Source organism: Pseudophryne corroboree, chromosome 10 (genome assembly GCF_028390025.1).
Source record: "Pseudophryne corroboree isolate aPseCor3 chromosome 10, aPseCor3.hap2, whole genome shotgun sequence".
Lineage (NCBI taxonomy): Eukaryota > Metazoa > Chordata > Amphibia > Anura > Myobatrachidae > Pseudophryne > Pseudophryne corroboree.
Genome location: NC_086453.1, coordinates 103124880 through 103150126, shown reverse-complemented (window position 1 = coordinate 103150126; position 25247 = coordinate 103124880). Strand labels below are relative to the sequence as shown.

General features: G+C 48.3%; 1 protein-coding gene across 1 annotated transcript in view; it reads left to right on the top strand.

Annotated features, from left to right (window-relative positions):
• UBE2S (ubiquitin conjugating enzyme E2 S) overlaps positions 1 to 25247 on the top strand; it is a 76809-nt gene that overhangs the window by 19152 nt on the left and 32410 nt on the right. The window contains exon 2 of the mRNA XM_063942681.1: positions 599 to 746. Coding sequence (XP_063798751.1) covers positions 599 to 746 — 148 coding nt within the window. The remainder of the gene's footprint in view (positions 1 to 598; positions 747 to 25247) is intronic.

Sequence of the window (25247 nt, the reverse complement as noted above, 5' to 3'; positions counted from 1 at the left end):
TTTTCCCAGGTTTTTGTGGTAAAATTAGGTGCCTCGGCTTATATTCGGGCGGACTTTTACTCGAGTATATACGGTATTTAAAAATGTTTGCAGCGTATAGCGCAGTATTATTGGATAAAGAAAGAATTTGGAGGAAATGTAATGTGTGGGTAATGTGGCGACTGACTGCACGGTGGAGCTCCAGGTGAATCTTTGTAATGTTTCACCATTCAGTGTTGCGCATAGTAAGCTTGCCAGGTCCCAGTGACTTTGGTTTATCCATGGATGGACTACCATCTATGTTCAGCAGTAAAGGACCCTACACAGTGGCAGATAACACTGCACGATATGAACGTTGTCGTTCATTAATGAACGAGAACTCGTTCATATCATGCAGTGTGCAGGCACCAACAATGAACGATGCGATTACATTGTCCCTCTGCAGCTCTTAAATGGAGAGGGATGCAGGTTTTCTTAGTAGTTTGGGGCCACAAAGTTCTGTTTGACTATGTGCTTTGCAGAGTGCTACATTTGTTTCAGTGAGCGTGAAATTTTTGCACATGTGTGATCTGTTGGTTTGCACATGTTTTACAATAAGTCTCTCCTTGTCTGTTTGCAGAATTCAAACGTTGAAAACTTGCCCCCACACATAATACGGCAGGTTTACAAAGAGGTCTTCACTTTGACGTCCGACCCGCCAGAAGGAATAAAGATCATTCCCAATGAAGAGGATATAACGGATGTTCAAGTTAGCATTGAAGGGCCAGGTTTGTATAAATACATTCATATGAAGTATACTTCTGTATTGGGTAGGAACACCTGATCACCTAATACACATAGGTGTCTGTTCATTTGTTTGAGATTTCTTTAGTGGGCATCCATCAGAGCTTCAAATGTTGCTCCGATCAGATGCCCATTAGCCGCATTAGTCACAATTCAGCTTGCACCTCCAGAGGCTGCGAGCTGAAATGTGTGAAAAGTCAGCTGTTTGGGCAACCAGGCAGGACTTTTCCCCGTTGTACCCATTAGTTTAGATGTGTTTTGTTGCTTTACGCTGCTAAGACTGTGTAACTGGGCGCCCTTTAATTATCAATAAGAAACAAACATATTTGAATAACCACCATAGTGTGTAAAATCAGGTATGTAATTTGGTTGCCGTCCATAAGGGGAAGATATTGCTAATACTATATAGGGCAGGTATTCCCAACCACGGTCCTCAAGGCACACCAACAGTGCAGGTTTTAGTGATATCCAGGCTGCAGCACAGATGGTTAAATCAAAATAACTGAGCTACTAATTAAGTCACCTGTGCTGCAGCCTGGATATCACTAAAACCTGCACTGTTGGTGTGCCTCGAGGACCGTGGTTGGGAATGCCTGATATAGGGGATTGGAATAGAATGCGTGAGAGGCGGCCGTGATGCCGGCGATCGCAATACAGACGTGGGAATCCCGATGGTCACGCTCCCAACTGGGACTAAATATAGTAACATAGTTTCTCTATCGTCCTAAGTGGATGCTGGGGTTCCTGAAAGGACCATGGGGAATAGCGGCTCCGCAGGAGACAGGGCACAAAAAAGTAAAGCTTTTACCAGATCAGGTGGTGTGCACTGGCTCCTCCCCCTATGACCCTCCTCCAGACTCCAGTTAGATTTTGTGCCCGAACGAGAAGGGTGCAATCTAGGTGGCTCTCCTAAAGAGCTGCTTAGAGAAAGTTTAGCTTAGGTTTTTTACTTTACAGTGAGTCCTGCTGGCAACAGGATCACTGCAACGAGGGACTTAGGGGAGAAGTAGTGAACTCACCTGCGTGCAGAGTGGATTTGCTGCTTGGCTACTGGACACTAGCTCCAGAGGGACGATCACAGGTACAGCCTGGATGGTCACCGGAGCCGCGCCGCCGGCCCCCTTGCAGACGCTGAAGAGAGAAGAGGTCCAAAATCGGCGGCTGAAGACTCCTCAGTCTTCTTAAGGTAGCGCACAGCACTGCAGCTGTGCGCCATTTTCCTCTCAGCACACTTCACACAACAGTCACTGAGGGTGCAGAGCGCTGGGGGGGGCGCTCTGAGAGGCAAATAAAAACCTTATTAGAGGCAAAAAATACCTCACATATAGCCCACAGAGGCTATATGGAGATATTTAACCCCTGCCTAACTTCAAAAATAGCGGGAGACGAGCCCGCCGGAAAAGGGGCGGGGCCTATCTCCTCAGCACACAGCGCCATTTTCTCTCACAGAAAAGCTGGAGAGAAGGCTCCCAGGCTCTCCCCTGCACTGCACTACAGAAACAGGGTTAAAACAGAGAGGGGGGGCACTGATTTTGGCGATATTGTATATATATAAAAGATGCTATAAGGGAGAAACACTTATATAAGGTTGTCCCTATATAATTATAGCGTTTTTGGTGTGTGCTGGCAGACTCTCCCTCTGTCTCCCCAAAGGGCTAGTGGGTCCTGTCCTCTGTCAGAGCATTCCCGGTGTGTGTGCTGTGTGTCGGTACGTGTGTGTCGACATGTATGAGGACGATGTTGGTGAGGAGGCGGAGAAATTGCCTGTAATGGTGATGTCACTCTCTAGGGAGTCGACACCGGAATGGATGGCTTATTTAGAGAATTACGTGAGAATGTCAACACGCTGCAAGGTCGGTTGACGACATGAGACGGCCGACAATCTATTAGGACCGGTCCAGGCGTCTCAGAAACACCGTCAGGGGTTTTAAAAACGCCCATTTACCTCAGTCGGTCGACACAGACACAGACACGGACACTGAATACAGTGTCGACGGTGAATAAACAAACGTATTTCTCATTAGGGCCACACGTTAAGGGCAATGAAGGAGGTGTTACGTGTTTCTGATACTACAAGTACCACAAGAAAGGGTATTATGTGGGAGTGAAAAAACTACCTGTAGTTTTTCCTGAATCAGATAAAATAAAATGAAGTGTGTGATGATGCGTAGGGTTACCCCGATAGCAAATATTGGCGTTATACCCTTTCCCGCCAGAAATTAGGGTACGTTGGGAAACACCCCTTAGGGTGATAAGGCGCTCACACGCTTATCAAGTGGCGTTACCGTCTCCAGATACGGCCGCCCTCAAGGAGCCAGCTGATAGGAAGCTGGAAAAATATCCTAAAAAGTATATACACACATACGGTGGTTATACTGCGACCAGCGATCGCCATCAGCCTGGAGATGCAGTGCTGGGTTGGCTTGGTCGGATTCCCTGACTGAAAATATTTTATTCATGTAGAGCATTTAATAGGATGCATTCTATATATATGTATGTGAGATGCACAGAGGGATATTTGCTCTCTGGCATCAAGATAAGTGCGTTGTCCATATCTCCCAGAAGATGTCAGGGACACGACAGTGGTCAGGTGATACAGATCCCATACGGCAGATGGAAGTATTGCTGTATAAAGGGAAGGAGTTATTTGGGGGTCGGTCCATCGGACCTGGGGACCACAGCAACAGCTGGGAAATCCAACCTTTTTTTACCCCAAGTTACATCTCAGCTAAAAAAAGACACCGTCTTTTCAGCCTCAATCTTTCCTTTCCCATGAGGGCATGCAGGCAAAAGGCCAGTCATATCTGCCCAGACATAGAGGTAAGGGAAGTAGACTGCAGCAGGCAGCCCTTTCCCAGGAAAAGAAGCCCTCCACCGCGTCTGCCAAGTCCTCAGCATGACGCTGGGGCCGTGCAAGCGGACTCAAGGTGGGGGGGTAGTCTCAAGAGTCTCAGGGCGCAGTGGGATCACTCGCAAGTTGACCCCTAGATCGTACGAGTATTATCCCAGGGGTAAAGATTGGAGAGTCGAGACATCTTCTCCTCGCAGGTTCCTGAAGTCTGCTTTACCAACGGCTCCCTCCGACAGGGAGGCAGCATTGGACACAATTCACAAGCTGTATATCCAGCAGGTGATAATCAAAGTACCCCTCCTACGACAAGGAAAAGGGTATTATTTTTCCACACTATATTGTGGTACTGAAGCCAGACGGCTTGGTGACACATAGTCTAAATCTAAAATGTTTTGAACACTTACATAAAAGGTTCAAATCGAGATAAAGTCACTCAGAGCAGTGATAGCGAACCGGAAAAAAGGGGACTATATGGTGTCCCTGGACATCAAGGATTACCTCCATGTCCAAATTTTGTCCTTCTCATCAAGGGTACCTCTGGTTCGTGGTACAGAACTGTCAATATCAGTTTCAGACGATGCCGTTTGAATTATCCACGGCACCCCGGGCCTTTTTACCAAGGTAATGGCCGAAAAGATGTTTCTTCAAAGAAAAAAGGCATCTAAATTATCCCTTACTTGCACGACCTAAAAAGGGCAAGTTCCAGAGAACAGTTGGAGGTCGGAAGAGCACTATCTAAAGTAGTTCTTCGACGGCACGACTGGATTCTAAATATTCCAAGAATCGCAGCTGTTTTCCGACGATACGTCTGCTGTTCCTAGGGATGATTCTGGACACGGTTCAGAAAAAGGTTTTTCTTCCCGAGGAAAAAGCCAAGGAGTTATCCGACCTGTCAGGAACCTCCTAAAACCAGGAAAGGTGTCTGTACATCAATGCACAAGAGTCCTGGGAAAAATGGTGGCTTCTTACGAAGCAATTCCATTCGGCAGATTCCATGCAAGAATTTTCCAAAGGGATCTGTTGGACAAATGGTCAGGGTCGCATCCTCAGATGCACCTGCGAATAACCCTGTCGCCAAGGACAAGGGTATATCTTCTGTGGTGGTTGCAAAAGGCTCATCTATTGGAGGGCCGCAGATTAGGCATACAGGATTTGATCCTGGTGACCACGGACGCCAGCCTGAGAGGTTGGGGAGCAGTCACACAAGGAAGAAACTTCCAGGGGGTATGGACGAACCTGGAAAAGTCTCTTCACATAAACATTCTGGTACTAAGAGCAATCTAAAATGCTCTAAGCCAGGCGGAACCACTCCTGCAAGGAAAACCGGTGTTGATTCAGTCGGACAACATCACGGCGGTCGCCCATGTAAACAGACAGGGCGGCACAAGAAGCAGGAGTGCAATGGCAGAAGCTGCCAAGATTCTTCGCTGGGCGGAGAATCACGTAATAGCACTGTCAGCAGTGTTCTTCCCGGGCGTGGACAACTGGGAAGCAGACTTCCTCAGCAGACACGATATTCACCCGGGAGAGTGGGGTCTTCATCCAGAAGTCTTCCACATGCTAATAAACTGTTGGGAAAGACCAATGGTAGACATGATGGCGTCTCGCCTCAACAAGAAACTGGACAAGTATTGCGCCAGGTCAAGAGATCCACAGGCAATAGCTGTGGACGCACTGGTAACACCTTGGGTGTACAAATCAGTATATGTGTTTCCTCCTCTGCCTCTCATACCAAAGGTATTGAAGATTATACGGTGAAGAGGAGTAAGAACAATACTAGTGGCTCCGGATTGGCCAAGAAGGACTTGGTACCCGGAACTTCAAGAGTTGGTCACGGACGACCCGTGCCCTCTACTTCTGAGAAGGGACCTGCTACAACAGGGTCCCTGTCTCTTTCAAGACTTACCGCGGCTGCGTTTGACGGCATGGCGGTTGAACGCCAGATCCTAAAAGGGAAAGGCATTCCAGAAGAAGTCATTCCTACCTTGATTAAGGCAAGGAAGGAAGTCACCGCGAAACATTATCACCGCATTTGGCGAAAATATGTCGCGTGGTGCGAGGATCGGAGTGTTCCGACGGAGGAATTTCAACTGGGTCGTTTCCTACATTTCCTACAATCAGGATTGTCTATGGGTCTCAAATTGAGATCTATTAAGGTTCAAATTTCGGCCCTGTCAATATTCTTCCAAAAAGAATTGGCCTCAGTTCCTGAGGTACAGACTTTTGTTAAAGGAGTACTGCATATACAGCCTCCTGTGGTGCCTCCGGTGGCACCGTGGGATCTAAATGTAGTTTTAGATTTCCTCAAATCTCATTGGTTTGAACCATTGAAAAAGGTGGATTTTAAATATCTCACATGGAAAGTGAATATGTTACTGGCCCTGGCTTCCGCCAGGAGAGTATCTGAATTGGCGGCTTTATCTTATAAAAGCCCTTATCTAATCTTCCATTCGGATAGGGCAGAACTGAGGACTCGTCCGCATTTTCTCCCTAAGGTGGTATCAGCGTTTCACCTGAACCAACCTATTGTGGTGCCTGCGGCCACTGGCGACTTGGAGGACTCCAAGTTGTTGGACGTTGTCAGAGCCTTAAAAATATACATTTCAAGGACGGCTGAAGTCAGAAAATCTGACTCGCTGTTGATACTATATGCACCCAACAAGTTGGGTGCCCCTGCTTCTAAGCAGACGATTGCTCGTTGGATTTGTAACACAATTCAACTTGCTCATTCTGTGGCAGGCCTGCCACAGCCTAAATCTGTTAAGGCCCATTCCACAAGGAAGGTGGGCTCATCTTGGGCGGCTGCCCGAGGGGTCTCGGCATTACAATTCTGCCGAGCAGCTACGTGGTCGGGGGAAAACACGTTTGTAAAATTCTACAAATTTGATACCCTGGCAAGAGAGGACTTGGAATTCTCTCATTCGGTGCTGCAGAGTCATCCGCACTCTCCCGCCCGTTTGGGAGCTTTGGTATAATCCCCATGGTCCTTTCAGGAACCCCAGCATCCACTTAGGACGATAGAGAAAATAAGAATTTACTTACCGATAATTCTATTTCTCGGAGTCCGTAGTGGATGCTGGGCGCCCATCCCAAGTGCGGATTATCTGCAATACTGTACATAGTTATTGTTAACAAATTCGGGTTATATTGTTAAGGAGCCATCTTTAAGAGGCTCTTTCTGTTATCATACTGTTAACTGGGTTTAGATCACAAGTTGTACGGTGTGATTGGTGTGGCTGGTATGAGTCTTACCCGGGATTCAAATTGCCTCCCTTATTGTGTACGCTCGTCCGGGCACAGTACCTAACTGGAGTCTGGAGGAGGGTCATAGGGGGAGGAGCCAGTGCACACCACCTGATCTGGTAAAAGCTTTACTTTTTTGTGCCCTGTCTCCTGCGGAGCCGCTATTCCCCATGGTCCTTTCAGGAACCCCAGCATCCACTACGGACTCCGAGAAATAGAATTATCGGTAAGTAAATTCTTATTATTTGAGGTTGAAAAGAGGCAAAATTCTCATCGCATTCAACCTGTTGTATTAAATTGAGTTGATTTTAATGTATCTGCAGAAGATGTTTTATGACTAGTTAACTACAAATCATGTTACGCCCGGATTAAAAACTTCAATATTTTAAGTCTTGTAGCCTTGGATATCTTTTTCAATCAAATTCATCTAATCCCCTTTTCTCTGACGTCCTAGTGGATGCTGGGTACTCCGTAAGGACCATGGGGAATAGACGGGCTCCGCAGGAGACTGGGCACTCTTAAAAGAAAGATTAGGTACTATATCTGGTGTGCACTGGCTCCTCCCTCTATGCCCCTCCTCCATACCTCAGTTAGAATCTGTGCCCGGCCCGAGCTGGTTGCACACTAGGGGCTCTCCTGAGCTTCTAGTAAAGAAAGTATTTGTTAGGTTTTTTATTTTCAGTGAGATCTGCTGGCAACAGACTCACTGCTACGAGGGACTAAGGGGAGAGAAGCGAACCTACCTGCTTGCAGCTAGCTTGGGCTTCTAAGGCTACTGGACACCATTAGCTCCAGAGGGATCGAACACAGGACCCGTCCTCGATCGTCCGGTCCCGGAGCCGCGCCGCCGTCCCCCTTGCAGAGCCAGAAGCAAAAAGAACATCCTGAAAATCGGCGGCTGAAGACTCCGGTCTTCATTAAGGTAGCGCACAGCACTGCAGCTGTGCGCCATTGCTTCCTATGCACACCACATACTCCGGTCACTGATGGGTGCAGGGCGCTGGGGGGGGGGGGCGCCCTGGGCTGCAATTAAGTACCGTACATTGGCAAACAGCACATAATATAGTCTAAACTATATTTCTCTATCGTCCTAGTGGATGCTGGGGTTCCTGAAAGGACCATGGGGAATAGCGGCTCCGCAGGAGACAGGGCACAAAAAGTAAAGCTTTTCCAGATCAGGTGGTGTGCACTGGCTCCTCCCCCTATGACCCTCCTCCAGACTCCAGTTAGATTTTTGTGCCCGGCCGAGAAGGGTGCAATTCTAGGTGGCTCTCATAAAGAGCTGCTTAGAGAAAGTTTAGCTTAGGTTTTTTATTTTACAGTGATTCCTGCTGGCAACAGGATCACTGCAACGAGGGACAGAGGGGAGAAGAAGTGAACTCACCTGCGTGCAGGATGGATTGGCTTCTTGGCTACTGGACATCAGCTCCAGAGGGACGATCACAGGTACAGCCTGGATGGTCACCGGAGCCGCGCCGCCGGCCCCCTTGCAGATGCTGAAGTAAGAAGAGGTCCAGAATCGGCGGCTGAAGACTCCTGCAGTCTTCTAAAGGTAGCGCACAGCACTGCAGCTGTGCGCCATTTTCCTCTCAGCACACTTCACACGCAGTCACTGAGGGTGCAGGGCGCTGGGGGGGGGCGCCCTGGGAGGCAAATGTAAACCTATATAAAGGCTAAAAATACCTCACATATAGCCCCCAGAGGCTATATGGAGATATTTAACCCCTGCCTGTATTCACAAAATAGCGGGAGACGAGCCCGCCGAAAAAGGGGCGGGGCCTATCTCCTCAGCACACGGCGCCATTTCCTCTCACAGCTCCGCTGGTCAGGACGGCTCCCAGGTCTCTCCCCTGCACTGCACTACAGACACAGGGTAAAACAGAGAGGGGGGGCAAATTTAATGGCTATATCTTGATATATATAAAGCAGCTATAAGGGAGCACTTATTATAAGGCTATCCCTGTCATATATAGCGCTTTTTGGTGTGTGCTGGCAGACTCTCCCTCTGTCTCCCCAAAGGGCTAGTGGGTCCTGTCTTCGTTTAGAGCATTCCCTGTGTGTCTGCTGTGTGTCGGTACGTGTGTGTCGACATGTATGAGGACGATATTGGTGTGGAGGCGGAGCAATTGCCAAATATGGGGATGTCACCTCCTAGGGGGTCGACACCAGAATGGATGCCTTTATTTATGGAATTACGGGATAGTGTCAACACGCTAAAGCAGTCGTTTGACGACATGAGGCGGCCGGACAATCAATTAGTGCCTGTCCAGGCGCCTCAAACACCGTCAGGGGCTGTAAAACGCCCTTTGCCTCAGTCGTTCGACACAGACCCAGACACAGGCACTGATTCCAGTGGTGACGGTGACGAATCAACCGTATTTTCCAGTAGGGCCACACGTTATATGATTTTGGCAATGAAGGAGGCGTTACATTTAGCTGATACTACAGGTACCACTAAACAGGGTATTATGTGGGGTGTGAAAAAACTACCTATAGTTTTTCCTGAATCAGAAGAATTAAATGACGTGTGTGATGAAGCGTGGGTTGCCCCTGATAAAAAGCTGATAATTTCAAAGAAATTATTGGCATTATACCTTTTCCCGCCAGAGGTTAGGGAGCGCTGGGAAACACCTCCTAGGGTGGACAAGGCGCTAACACGCTTATCAAAACAAGTGGCGTTACCTTCTCCTGAGACGGCCGCACTTAAAGATCCATCAGATAGGAGGATGGAAAATATCCAAAAAAGTATATACACACATGCAGGTGTTATACTACGACCAGCTATAGCGACTGCCTGGATGTGCAGTGCTGGGGTAGTTTGGTCAGAGTCCCTGATTGAAAATATTGATACCCTGGACAGGGACAATATTTTACTGTCGTTAGAACAAATAAAGGATGCATTTCTTTATATGCGTGATGCACAGAGGGATATCTGCACACTGGCATCACGGGTAAGTGCTATGTCCATTTCGGCCAGAAGAGCTTTATGGACGCGACAGTGGACAGGCGATGCGGATTCAAAACGGCATATGGAAGTTTTGCCGTATAAAGGGGAGGAGTTATTTGGAGTCGGTCTATCAGATTTGGTGGCCACGGCTACAGCCGGGAAATCCACCTTTCTACCTCAAGTCACTCCCCAACAGAAAAAGGCACCGACTTTTCAACCGCAGCCCTTTCGTTCCTTTAAAAATAAGAGAGCAAAGGGCTATTCATATCTGCCACGAGGCAGAGGTCGAGGAAAGAAACAGCAACAGGCAGCTCCTTCCCAGGAACAGAAGCCCTCCCCGGCTTCTACAAAAGCCTCAGCATGACGCTGGGGCTTCTCAAGCGGACTCGGGGACGGTGGGAGGTCGTCTCAAAAATTACAGCGCGCAGTGGGCTCACTCGCAGGTAGATCCCTGGATCCTGCAGATAATATCTCAGGGGTACAGGTTGGAATTAGAGACAGATCCACCTCGCCGTTTCCTGAAGTCTGCTTTACCAACGTCCCCTTCCGAAAGGGAGACGGTTTTGGAAGCCATTCACAAGCTGTACTCTCAGCAGGTGATAGTCAAGGTACCTCTTCTACAACAAGGGAAGGGGTATTATTCCACTCTATTTGTGGTACCGAAGCCGGATGGCTCGGTAAGGCCTATTCTAAATCTGAAGTCCTTGAACCTGTACATAAAGAAGTTCAAGTTCAAGATGGAGTCACTCAGAGCAGTGATAGCGAACCTGGAAGAAGGGGACTTTATGGTATCCTTGGACATCAAGGATGCGTATCTCCACGTTCCAATTTACCCCTCACACCAGGGGTACCTCAGGTTCGTTGTACAAAACTGTCACTATCAGTTTCAGACGCTGCCGTTTGGTTTGTCCACAGCACCTCGGGTCTTTACAAAGGTAATGGCCGAGATGATGATTCTTCTTCGAAGAAAAGGCGTATTAATTATCCCATACTTGGACGATCTCCTAATAAGGGCAAGGTCCAGAGAACAGCTAGAGATGGGATTAGCAATATCTCAAGAGGTGCTAAAGCAGCACGGATGGATTCTGAATATTCCAAAATCCCAATTAATGCCGACAACTCGTCTGCTGTTCCTAGGGATGATTCTGGACACGGTTCAGAAAAAGGTTTTTCTTCCCGAGGAAAAAGCCAAGGAGTTATCCGACCTGGTCAGGAATCTCCTAAAACCAGGAAAGGTGTCTGTACATCAATGCACGCATCTTCAGATGCACCTGCGGATAACCCTGTCTCCAAGGACAAGGGTATCTCTTCTGTGGTGGTTGCAGAGGGCTCATCTATTGGAGGGCCGCAGATTCGGCATACAGGATTGGATCCTGGTGACCACGGACGCCAGCCTGAGAGGCTGGGGAGCAGTCACACAAGGAAGAAACTTCCAGGGAGTGTGGTCGAGCCTGGAAAAGTCTCTTCACATAAACATTCTGGAACTAAGAGCAATCTACAATGCTCTAAGCCAGGCGGAACCTCTGCTTCAAGGAAGACCGGTGTTGATCCAGTCGGACAACATCACGGCAGTCGCCCATGTAAACAGACAGGGCGGCACAAGAAGCAGGAGTGCAATGGCAGAAGCTGCCAGGATCCTTCGCTGGGCGGAGAATCACGTGATAGCACTGTCAGCAGTGTTCATCCCGGGAGTGGACAACTGGGAAGCAGACTTCCTCAGCAGACACGATCTTCACCCGGGAGAGTGGGGACTTCATCCAGAAGTTTTCCACATGCTAATAAACCGTTGGGAAAGACCAATGGTGGACATGATGGCGTCTCGCCTCAACAAAAAACTGGACAGGTATTGCGCCAGGTCAAGAGATCCGCAGGCAATAGCTGTGGACGCGCTGGTAACACCTTGGGTGTACCAGTCGGTGTATGTGTTTCCTCCTCTGCCTCTCATACCAAAGGTATTGAGAATCATACGGCAAAGCGGAGTAAGAACGATACTAGTGGCTCCGGATTGGCCAAGAAGGTCTTGGTACCCGGAACTTCAAGAGATGGTCACGGATGATCCGTGGCCTCTACCTCTAAGACAGGACCTGCTTCAGCAGGGACCGTGTCTATTCCAAGACTTACCGCGGCTGCGTTTGACGGCATGGCGGTTGAACGCCAGATCCTAAAAGGAAAAGGCATTCCAGAAGAAGTCATTCCTACCTTGATTAAGGCAAGAAAGGAAGTCACCGCGAAGCATTATCACCGCATTTGGCGGAAATATGTTGCGTGGTGCGAGGATCGGAGTGCTCCGACGGAGGAATTTCAACTGGGTCGTTTCCTACATTTCCTGCAATCAGGATTGTCTATGGGTCTCAAATTGGGATCTATTAAGGTTCAAATTTCGGCCCTGTCAATATTCTTCCAAAAAGAATTGGCCTCAGTTCCTGAGGTCCAGACTTTTGTCAAAGGAGTACTGCATATACAGCCTCCTGTGGTGCCTCCGGTGGCACCGTGGGATCTAAATGTAGTTTTAGATTTCCTCAAATCCCATTGGTATGAACCACTAAAAAATGTGGATTTGAAATTAGAGATGAGCGGGTTCGGTTTCTTTGAATCCGAACCCGCACGAACTTCACTTTTTTTTCCACGGGTCCGAGCGACTCGGATCTTCCCGCCTTGCTCGGTTAACCCGAGCGCGCCCGAACGTCATCATGACGCTGTCGGATTCTCGCGAGGCTCGGATTCTATCGCGAGACTCGGATTCTATATAAGGAGCCGCGCGTCGCCGCCATTTTCACTCGTGCATTGAGATTGATAGGGAGAGGACGTGTCTGGCGTCCTCTCCATTAGAATAGAGATAGATAGATTAGATAGAGAGAGATTGTGCAGAGTCGCAGACAGAGTTAGTTTACCACAGTCAGTGACCAGTGCAGTTGCTAGTTAACTTTTATTTAATATAATATATCCGTTCACTTCTCTCTGCTATATCCGTTCTCTGCCTGAAAAAAAAAACGATACACAGCACAGTCAGTCACACAGTGTGACTCAGTCTGTGTGCACTCAGCTCAGCCCAGTGTGCTGCACAGTCATCAATGTATAAATTAAAAGCTTATAATTAATTGTGGGGGAGACTGGGGAGCACTGCAGGTTGTTAGCAGGAGCCAGGAGTACAATTATATTAATTAACAGTGCACACTTTTGCTGCAGGAGTGGTGACCAGTGCCTGACCACCAGTATAGTATTGTTGTATACTACTAATATCTCTTTAAATATCAACCAGTCTATATTAGCAGCAGACACAGTACAGTGCGGTAGTTCACGGCTGTGGCTACCTCTGTGTCGGCACACGGCAGGCAGTCCGTCCGACCAGAATTGTATTATTTATTATTATATACCTACCACCTAACCGTGGTTTTTTTTTCATTCTTTATACCGTCATAGTGTCATCCTAATTGTTACGAGTATACTACTATCTCTTTATCAACCAGTGTACAGTGCGGTAGTTCACGGCTGTGGCTACCTCTGTGTCGGCACACGGCAGGCAGTCCGTCCGACCAGAATTGTATTATTTATTATTATATACCTACCACCTAACCGTGGTTTTTTTTTCATTCTTTATACCGTCATAGTGTCATCCTAATTGTTACGAGTATACTACTATCTCTTTATCAACCAGTGTACAGTGCGGTAGTTCACGGCTGTGGCTACCTCTGTGTCGGCACACGGCAGGCAGTCCGTCCGACCAGAATTGTATTATTTATTATTATATACCTACCACCTAACCGTGGTTTTTTTTTCATTCTTTATACCGTCATAGTGTCATCCTAATTGTTACGAGTATACTACTATCTCTTTATCAACCAGTGTACAGTGCGGTAGTTCACGGCTGTGGCTACCTCTGTGTCGGCACACGGCAGGCAGTCCGTCCGACCAGAATTGTATTATTTATTATTATATACCTACCACCTAACCGTGGTTTTTTTTTCATTCTTTATACCGTCATAGTGTCATCCTAATTGTTACGAGTATACTACTATCTCTTTATCAACCAGTGTACAGTGCGGTAGTTCACGGCTGTGGCTACCTCTGTGTCGGCACACGGCAGGCAGTCCGTCCGACCAGAATTGTATTATTTATTATTATATACCTACCACCTAACCGTGGTTTTTTTTTCATTCTTTATACCGTCATAGTGTCATCCTAATTGTTACGAGTATACTACTATCTCTTTATCAACCAGTGTACAGTGCGGTAGTTCACGGCTGTGGCTACCTCTGTGTCGGCACACGGCAGGCAGTCCGTCCGACCAGAATTGTATTATTTATTATTATATACCTACCACCTAACCGTGGTTTTTTTTTCATTCTTTATACCGTCATAGTGTCATCCTAATTGTTACGAGTATACTACTATCTCTTTATCAACCAGTGTACAGTGCGGTAGTTCACGGCTGTGGCTACCTCTGTGTCGGCAGTCGGCAGGCAGTCCGTCCATCCATAATTGTATTATTATTATAATATATACCACCTAACCGTGGTTTTTTTTTCATTCTTTATACCGTCGTCATAGTGTCATACTAGTTGTTACGAGTATACTACTATCTCTTTATCAACCAGTGTACAGTGCGGTAGTTCACGGCTGTGGCTACCTCTGTGTCGGCAGTCGGCAGGCAGTCCGTCCATCCATAATTGTATTATTATTATAATATATACCACCTAACCGTGGTTTTTTTTTCATTCTTTATACCGTCGTCATAGTGTCATACTAGTTGTTACGAGTATACTACTATCTCTTTATCAACCAGTGTACAGTGCGGTAGTTCACGGCTGTGGCTACCTCTGTGTCGGCAGTCGGCAGGCAGTCCGTCCATCCATAATTGTATTATTATTATAATATATACCACCTAACCGTGGTTTTTTTATACCACCTAACCGTGGCAGTCCGTCCATAATTGTATACTAGTATCCAATCCATCCATCTCCATTGTTTACCTGAGGTGCCTTTTAGTTCTGCCTATAAAATATGGAGAACAAAAAAGTTGAGGTTCCAAAATTAGGGAAAGATCAAGATCCACTTCCACCTCGTGCTGAAGCTGCTGCCACTAGTCATGGCCGAGACGATGAAATGCCAGCAACGTCGTCTGCCAAGGCCGATGCCCAATGTCATAGTACAGAGCATGTCAAATCCAAAACACCAAATATCAGAAAAAAAAGGACTCCAAAACCTAAAATAAAATAGTCGGAGGAGAAGCGTAAACTTGCCAATATGCCATTTACCACACGGAGTGGCAAGGAACGGCTGAGGCCCTGGCCTATGTTCATGGCTAGTGGTTCAGCTTCACATGAGGATGGAAGCACTCAGCCTCTCGCTAGAAAACTGAAAAGACTCAAGCTGGCAAAAGCACCGCAAAGAACTGTGCGTTCTTTGAAATCCCAAATCCACAAGGAGAGTCCAATTGTGTCGTTTGCGATGCCTGACCTTCCCAACACTGGACGTGAAGAGCATGCGCCTTCCACTATTTGCATGCCCCCTGCAAGTGCTGGAAGGAGCACCCGCAGTCCAGTTCCTGATAGTCAGATTGAAGATGTCAGTGTTGAAGTACACCAGGATGAGGAGGATATGGGTGTTGCTGGCGCTGGGGAGGAAATTGACCAGGAGGATTCTGATGGTGAGGTGGTTTGTTTAAGTCAGGCACCCGGGGAGACACCTGTTGTCCGTGGGAGGAATATGGCCGTTGACATGCCAGGTGAAAATACCAAAAAAATCAGCTCTTCGGTGTGGAGGTATTTCACCAGAAATGCGGACAACAGGTGTCAAGCCGTGTGTTCCCTTTGTCAAGCTGTAATAAGTAGGGGTAAGGACGTTAACCACCTCGGAACATCCTCCCTTATACGTCACCTGCAGCGCATTCATAATAAGTCAGTGACAAGTTCAAAAACTTTGGGTGACAGCGGAAGCAGTCCACTGACCAGTAAATCCCTTCCTCTTGTAACCAAGCTCACGCAAACCACCCCACCAACTCCCTCAGTGTCAATTTCCTCCTTCCCCAGGAATGCCAATAGTCCTGCAGGCCATGTCACTGGCAAGTCTGACGAGTCCTTTCCTGCCTGGGATTCCTCCGATGCATCCTTGCGTGTAACGCCTACTGCTGCTGGCGCTGCTGTTGTTGCCGCTGGGAGTCGATGGTCATCCCAGAGGGGAAGTCGTAAGCCCACTTGTACTACTTCCAGTAAGCAATTGACTGTTCAACAGTCCTTTGCGAGGAAGATGAAATATCACAGCAGTCATCCTACTGCAAAGCGGATAACTGAGTCCTTGACAACTATGTTGGTGTTAGACGTGCGTCCGGTATCCGCCGTTAGTTCACAGGGAACTAGACAATTTATTGAGGCAGTGTGCCCCCGTTACCAAATACCATCTAGGTTCCACTTCTCTAGGCAGGCGATACCGAGAATGTACACGGACGTCAGAAAAAGACTCACCAGTGTCCTAAAAAATGCAGTTGTACCCAATGTCCACTTAACCACGGACATGTGGACAAGTGGAGCAGGGCAGGGTCAGGACTATATGACTGTGACAGCCCACTGGGTAGATGTATGGACTCCCGCCGCAAGAACAGCAGCGGCGGCACCAGTAGCAGCATCTCGCAAACGCCAACTCTTTCCTAGGCAGGCTACGCTTTGTATCACCGCTTTCCAGAATACGCACACAGCTGAAAACCTCTTACGGCAACTGAGGAAGATCATCGCGGAATGGCTTACCCCAATTGGACTCTCCTGTGGATTTGTGGCATCGGACAACGCCAGCAATATTGTGTGCATTAAATATGGGCAAATTCCAGCACGTCCCATGTTTTGCACATACCTTGAATTTGGTGGTGCAGAATTTTTTAAAAAACGACAGGGGCGTGCAAGAGATGCTGTCGGTGGCCAGAAAAATTGCGGGACACTTTCGGCGTACAGGCACCACGTACAGAAGACTGGAGCACCACCAAAAACTACTGAACCTGCCCTGCCATCATCTGAAGCAAGAAGTGGTAACGAGGTGGAATTCAACCCTCTATATGCTTCAGAGGTTGGAGGAGCAGCAAAAGGCCATTCAAGCCTATACAATTGAGCACGATATAGGAGATGGAATGCACCTGTCTCAAGTGCAGTGGAGAATGATTTCAACGTTGTGCAAGGTTCTGATGCCCTTTGAACTTGCCACACGTGAAGTCAGTTCAGACACTGCCAGCCTGAGTCAGGTCATTCCCCTCATCAGGCTTTTGCAGAAGAAGCTGGAGGCATTGAAGAAGGAGCTAACACGGAGCGATTCCGCTAGGCATGTGGGACTTGTGGATGCAGCCCTTAATTCGCTTAACAAGGATTCACGGGTGGTCAATCTGTTGAAATCAGAGCACTACATTTTGGCCACCGTGCTCGATCCTAGATTTAAAGCCTACCTTGGATCTCTCTTTCCGGCAGACACAGGTCTGCTGGGGTTGAAAGACCTGCTGGTGACAAAATTGTCAAGTCAAGCGGAACGCGACCTGTCAACATCTCCTCCTTCACATTCTCCCGCAACTGGGGGTGCGAGGAAAAGGCTCAGAATTCCGAGCCCACCCGCTGGCGGTGATGCAGGGCAGTCTGGAGCGACTGCTGATGCTGACATCTGGTCCGGACTGAAGGACCTGACAACGATTACGGACATGTCGTCTACTGTCACTGCATATGATTCTCTCAACATTGATAGAATGGTGGAGGATTATATGAGTGACCGCATCCAAGTAGGCACGTCACACAGTCCGTACTTATACTGGCAGGAAAAAGAGGCAATTTGGAGGCCCTTGCACAAACTGGCTTTATTCTACCTAAGTTGCCCTCCCACAAGTGTGTACTCCGAAAGAGTGTTTAGTGCCGCCGCTCACCTTGTCAGCAATCGGCGTACGAGGTTACATCCAGAAAATGTGGAGAAGATGATGTTCATTAAAATGAATTATAATCAATTCCTCCGCGGAGACATTGACCAGCAGCAATTGCCTCCACAAAGTACACAGGGAGCTGAGATGGTGGATTCCAGTGGGGACGAATTGATAATCTGTGAGGAGGGGGATGTACACGGTGATATATCGGAGGGTGAAGATGAGGTGGACATCTTGCCTCTGTAGAGCCAGTTTGTGCAAGGAGAGATTAATTGCTTCTTTTTTGGGGGGGGTCCAAACCAACCCGTCATATCAGTCACAGTCGTGTGGCAGACCCTGTCACTGAAATGATGGGTTGGTTAAAGTGTGCATGTCCTGTTTTGTTTATACAACATAAGGGTGGGTGGGAGGGCCCAAGGATAATTCCATCTTGCACCTCTTTTTTCTTTTCTTTTTCTTTGCATCATGTGCTGATTGGGGAGGGTTTTTTGGAAGGGACATCCTGCGTGACACTGCAGTGCCACTCCTAGATGGGCCCGGTGTTTGTGTCGGCCACTAGAGTCGCTAATCTTACTCACACAGCTACCTCATTGCGCCTCTTTTTTTCTTTGCGTCATGTGCTGTTTGGGGAGGGTTTTTTGGAAGGGACATCCTGCGTGACACTGCAGTGCCACTCCTAGATGTGCCCGGTGTTTGTGTCGGCCACTAGGGTCGCTAATCTTACTCACACAGTCAGCTACCTCATTGCGCCTCTTTTTTTCTTTGCGTCATGTGCTGTTTGGGGAGGGTTTTTTGGAAGGGCCATCCTGCGTGACACTGCAGTGCCACTCCTAGATGGGCCCGGTGTTTGTGTCGGCCACTAGGGTCGCTTATCTTACTCACACAGCGACCTCGGTGCAAATTTTAGGACTAAAAATAATATTGTGAGGTGTGATGTGTTCAGAATAGGCTGAAAATGAGTGTAAATTATGTTTTTTGAGGTTAATAATACTTTGGGATCAAAATTACCCCCAAATTCTATGATTTAAGCTGTTTTTTAGGGTTTTTTTAAAAAAACACCCGAATCCAAAACACACCCGAATCCGACAAAAAAAAATTCGGTGAGGTTTTGCCAAAACGCGGTCGAACCCAAAACACGGCCGCGGAACCGAACCCAAAACCAAAACACAAAACCCGAAAAATTTCCGGCGCTCATCTCTATTTGAAATATCTCACATGGAAAGTGACTATGTTACTGGCCCTGGCGTCCGCCAGGAGAGTATCTGAACTGGCGGCTTTATCTTATAAAAGCCCTTATTTAATTTTCCATTCGGATAGGGCAGAGCTGCGGACGCGTCCGCATTTTCTCCCTAAGGTGGTATCAGCGTTTCACCTGAACCAGCCTATTGTAGTGCCTGCGGCTACAAGCGACTTGGAGGACTCCAAGTTGTTGGACGTTGTCAGAGCTTTAAAAATATACATTTCAAGGACGGCTGGAGTCAGAAAATCTGACTCGCTGTTTATACTGTATGCACCCAACAAGTTGGGTGCGCCTGCTTCTAAGCAGTCGATTGCTCGTTGGATTTGTAACACAATTCAACTTGCACATTCTGTGGCAGGCCTGCCACAGCCTAAATCTGTTAAGGCCCATTCCACAAGGAAGGTGGGCTCATCTTGGGCGGCTGCCCGAGGGGTCTCGGCATTACAACTCTGCCGAGCAGCTACGTGGTCAGGGGAGAACACGTTTGTAAAATTCTACAAATTTGATACCCTGGCAAAGGAGGACCTGGAGTTCTCTCATTCGGTGCTGCAGAGTCATCCGCACTCTCCCGCCCGTTTGGGAGCTTTGGTATAATCCCCATGGTCCTTTCAGGAACCCCAGCATCCACTAGGACGATAGAGAAAATAAGAATTTACTTACCGATAATTCTATTTCTCGGAGTCCGTAGTGGATGCTGGGCGCCCATCCCAAGTGCGGATTATCTGCAATACTTGTACATAGTTATTGTTAACTAATTCGGGTTATTGTTTAGGGAGCCATCTTTCAGAGGCTCCTCTGTTATCATACTGTTAACTGGGTTTAGATCACAAGTTGTACGGTGTGATTGGTGTGGCTGGTATGAGTCTTACCCGGGATTCAAAATCCTCCCTTATTGTGTACGCTCGTCCGGGCACAGTACCTAACTGGAGTCTGGAGGAGGGTCATAGGGGGAGGAGCCAGTGCACACCACCTGATCTGGAAAAGCTTTACTTTTTGTGCCCTGTCTCCTGCGGAGCCGCTATTCCCCATGGTCCTTTCAGGAACCCCAGCATCCACTACGGACTCCGAGAAATAGAATTATCGGTAAGTAAATTCTTATTTTCTCTAACGTCCTAGTGGATGCTGGGAACTCCGAAAGGACCATGGGGAATAGCGGCTCCGCAGGAGTCTGGGCACAACTAAAAGAAAGCTTTTAGACTACCTGGTGTGCACTGGCTCCTCCCACTATGACCCTCCTCCAAGCCTCAGTTAGATTTTTGTGCCTGGCCGAGCTGGATGCACACTAGGGGCTCTCCTGAGCTCTTAGAAGAAAGTATATTTTAGGTTTTTTATTTTACAGTGAGACCTGCTGGCAACAGGCTCACTGCAACGAGGGACTAAGGGGAGAAGAAGCGAACCTACCTGCTTGCAGCTAGCTTGGGCTTCTTAGGCTACTGGACACCATTAGCTCCAGAGGGACCGACCGCATGGAACTGGTCTTGGTGTTCGGTCCCGGAGCCGCGCCGCCGTCCCCCTTACAGAGCCAGAAGCAAGAAGAAGTCCGGAAAATCGGCGGCATGAAGACTTCTGTCTTCTCCAAGGTAGCGCACAGCACTGCAGCTGTGCGCCATTGCTTCTCATACACACTTCACACTCTGGTCACTGAGGGTGCAGGGCGCCGGGGGGGGGCACCCTGAGCAGCAATAAAAACACCTTGGCTGGCAAAACAATCACAATATATAGCCCTAGAGGCTATATATGTGATAATTACCCCTGCCAGAATCCTTGAAAAAGGGGCGGAGCTATCCCCCTCAGCACACTGGCGCCATTTTTCCCTCACAGTTCCGCTGGAAGGAAGCTCCCTGGCTCTCCCCTGCAGTCTACACTACAGAAAAAGGGTAAAAAAGAGAGGGGGGCACTAAATTTAGGCGCAGTAAATATTATAGCAGCTATATGGGACATAATTCAGTTAGTCCCTGCAGTATATAGCGCTCTGGTGTGTGCTGGCATACTCTCTCTCTGTCTCCCCAAAGGGCTTCTGTGGGGTCCTGTCCTCTGTTTAGAGCATTCCCGGTGTGTGTGTGCGGTGTGTCGGTACGGCTGTGTCGACATGTTTGATGAGGAAAATTATGTGGAGGCGGAGCAGATGCCCATAGAAGTGATGTCACCCCCTGCGGGGCAGACACCTGAGTGGATGGTTTTATGGAAGGAATTACGTGCAAGTGTCGACTCCTTACACAAAAAATTTGATGACATGCCAAATGCGGGACAGCCGGCTTCTCAGCTTGTTCCTGCCCAGGTGTCTCAAAGGCCATCAGGGGCTCTAAAACGCCCGCTACCTCAGATGGCAGACCCAGATGTCGACACGGATACTGATACCAGTGTCGACGACGATGAGTCTAATCTAATGTCCACTAAGGCCATTCGCTGCATGATTGAGGCAATGAAAGAGGTGTTACACATTTCAGATTTAAACCCAGGTACCACAAAAAAGGGTATTATGTTTGGGGAGAATAAACTACCCGTAGTTTTTCCCCCATCTGAAGAATTAAATGAAGTGTGTGAAGAAGCGTGGGCTTTCCCTGATAAAAGATTGATCATCTCAAAAAAATTACTAATGGCGTTCCCTTTCCCGCCAGAGGATAGGGCACGTTGGGAAACACCTCCTAGGGTGGATAAAGCGCTCAAACGTTTGTCTAAAAAGGTGGCACTTCCGGATACGGCCGCCCTGAAGGAGCCTGCGGATAGAAAACAGGAGGCAATCCTGAAGTCTATATATACACACACAGGCATTATACTTAGACCAGCTATTGCGTCAGCATGGATGTGCAGTGCTGCCGCTGCGTGGTCAGATTCCCTGTCAGAAAATATTGACACCCTAGACAGGCACACTATTCTGCTAACCATAGAGCATATAAAAGACTCAGTCTTATACATGAGAGATGCACAGAGGGAGATCTGCCGGCTGGCATCTAAAATAAGTGCATTGTCCATTTCTGCTAGGAGAGGCTTATGGACCCGGCAGTGGACAGGGGATGCAGATTCCAAAAGGCACATGGAAGTTTTACCTTATAAGGATGAGGAGTTATTCGGGGATGGTCTCTCGGACCTCGTTTCCACAGCGACAGCTGGGAAGTCAGCATTTTTACCCCATGTTCCCTCACAGCCTAAAAAAGCGCCGTTTTATCAGGTACAGTCCTTTCGGACCCAGTAAAACAGGCGAGGAAAAGGCGGGTCTTTTCTGTCCAGAGGCAGAGGTAGGGGAAAAAGGCTGCAACAAACAGCTAGTTCCCAGGAGCTAAAGTCCTCCCCCGCTTCTTCCAAGTCCGCCGCATGACGGTGGGGCTCCACAGGCGGAGCCAGGTACGGTGGGGGGCCGCCTCAAAAATTTCAGCGATCAGTGGGCTCGCTCACAGGTGGATCCCTGGATCTTTCAAGTAGTATCTCAGGGGTACAAGCTGGAATTCGAGGCGTCTCCCCCCCGCCGTTTCCTCAAATCAGCCTTAACAGCAACTCCCTCGGACAGGGAGGCTGTGCTAGAGGCAATTCACAAGCTGTATTCCCAGCGCGTGATCGTCAAGGTGCCCTTACTTCAACAAGGACGGGGTTACTATTCCACACTGTTTGTGGTACCGAAACCGAACGGTTCGGGAAGACCCATTTTAAATTTGAAATCCTTGAACACATACATAAAATAATTCAAGTTCAAGATGGAATCGCTCAGGGCGGTTATTGCAAGTCTAGACGAGGGGATTACATGGTATCCCTGGACATCAAGGATGCTTACCTGCATGTCCCCATTTACCATCCTCACCAGGAGTACCTCAGATTTGCGGTACAGAATTGCCATTACCAATTCCAGACGCTGCCGTTTGGTCTGTCCACGGCACCGAGGGTGTTTACCAAGGTAATGGCGGAAATGATGATACTCCTTCGAAAAAAGGGAGTTTTAATTATCCCATACTTGGACGATCTCCTAATAAAGGCGAGATCCGAGGAGCAGTTGGTAGGAGTAGCACTATCTCAGGAGGTGCTACACCAGCACGGTTGGATTCTAAATATTCCAAAGTCACAGCTGGTTCCGACGACACGTCTACTGTTCCTGGGAATGATTCTGGACACAGTCCAGAAAAAAGTTTCTCCCAGAGGAAAAAGCCATGGAGCTGTTGTCTCTAGTCAGAAACCTCCTGAAACCAAAACAGGTGTCGGTGCATCACTGCACGCGAGTCCTGGGAAAGATGGCTTCTTACGAAGCAATTCCTTTCGGCAGGTTCCATGCCAGAATCTTTCAGTGGGACCTGTTGGACCAATGGTCCGGATCGCATCTTCAGATGCATCGGCTAATAACCCTGTCTCCAAGAACCAGGGTGTCTCTACTGTGGTGGCTGCAGAGTGCTCATCTTCTAGAGGGCCACAGATTCGGCATACAGGACTGGGTCCTGGTGACCACGGATGCCAGCCTTCGAGGCTGGGGGGCAGTCACACATGGAAGAAACTTCCAAGGACTATGGTCGAGTCAGGAGACTTCCCTACACATAAATATTCTAGAACTGAGGGCCATTTACAATGCCCTAAGTCAGGCAAAATCCCTGCTTCAAAACCAGCCGGTACTGATCCAATCAGACAACATCACGGCAGTCGCCCATGTAAACCGACAGGGCGGCACAAGAAGCAGGACGGCGATGGCAGAAGCCACAAGGATTCTCCGATGGGCGGAAAATCACGTGTTAGCACTGTCAGCAGTGTTCATTCCGGGAGTGGACAACTGGGAAGCAGACTTCCTCAGCAGACACGATCTCCACCCGGGAGAGTGGGGACTTCATCCAGAAGTCTTCACACTGATTGTAAATCGTTGGGAACGGCCACAGGTGGACATGATGGCGTCCCGCCTAAACAAAAAACTAGAGAGATATTGCGCCAGGTCAAGGGACCCTCAGGCGATAGCGGTGGACGCTCTAGTGACACCGTGGGTGTACCAGTCGGTTTGTGTTCCCTCCTCTGCCTCTCATACCAAAGGTACAGAGAATAATAAGAAAACGAGGAGTAAGGACAATTCTCGTGGTTCCGGATTGGCCAAGAAGAGCGTGGTACCCGGAACTTCAAGAGATGATCTCAGAGGACCCATGGCCTCTGCCGCTCAGACAGGACCTGCTGCAGCAGGGGCCCCGTCTGTTCCAAGACTTACCGCGGCTGCGTTTGACGGCATGGTGGTTGAACGCCGGATCCTAAAGGAAAAGGGCTTTCCGGAGGATGTCATTCCTACGCTGATTAAAGCCAGGAAAGATGTAACTGTAAAACATTATCACCGCATATGGCGGAAATATGTTGCTTGGTGTGAGGCCAATAAGGCCCCAACAGAGGAATTTCAGCTGGGTCGATTTCTGCACTTCCTACAGACAGGAGTGTCTATGGGCCTAAAATTAGGCTCCATTAAGGTGCAGAATATCGGCTGTCTATTTTCTTCCAAAAAGAACTAGCTTCACTACCTGAAGTTCAGACATTTGTAAAAGGAGTGCTGCATATTCAGCCCCCTTTTGTGCCTCCAGTGGCACCCTGGGATCTCAACGTGGTGTTGAATTTCCTAAAATCACATTGGTTTGAACCACTGAAGACCGTGGATCTTAAATATCTCACGTGGAAAGTGATCATGTTATTGGCCTTGGCTTCGGCCAGGCGTGTTTCAGAAATGGCGGCTTTGTCATGCAAAAGCCCTTATCTGATTTTCCATATGGATAGGGCAGAATTGAGGACTCGTCCCCAGTTTCTCCCTAAGGTGGTATCAGCTTTTCACTTGAACCAACCTATTGTAGTGCCTGCGGCTACTAGTAACGTGGAGGATTCCAAGTTGCTGGACGTAGTCAGGGCCTTGAAAATTTATGTTTCCAGGACGGCTGGAGTCAGGAAAACTGACTCGCTATTTATCCTGTATGCATCCAACAAACTGGGTGCTCCTGCTTCTAAGCAGACTATTGCTCGCTGGATTTGTAGCACAATTCAGCTGGCGCATTCTGCGGTGGGACTGCCGCGTCCTAAATCAGTTAAAGCCCATTCTACAAGGAAGGTGGGCTCATCTTGGGCGGCTGCCCGAGGGGTCTCGGCTTTACAACTTTGCCGAGCTGCTACTTGGTCAGGGGCAAACACGTTTGCAAAATTCTACAAATTTGATACCCTGGCTGAGGAGGACCTTGAGTTCTCTCATTCGGTGCTGCAGAGTCATCCGCACTCTCCCGCCCGTTTGGGAGCTTTGGTATAATCCCCATGGTCCTTATCCCCAGCATCTACTAGGACGTCAGAGAAAATAAGAATTTACTCACCGGTAATTCTATTTCTCGTAGTTCGTAGT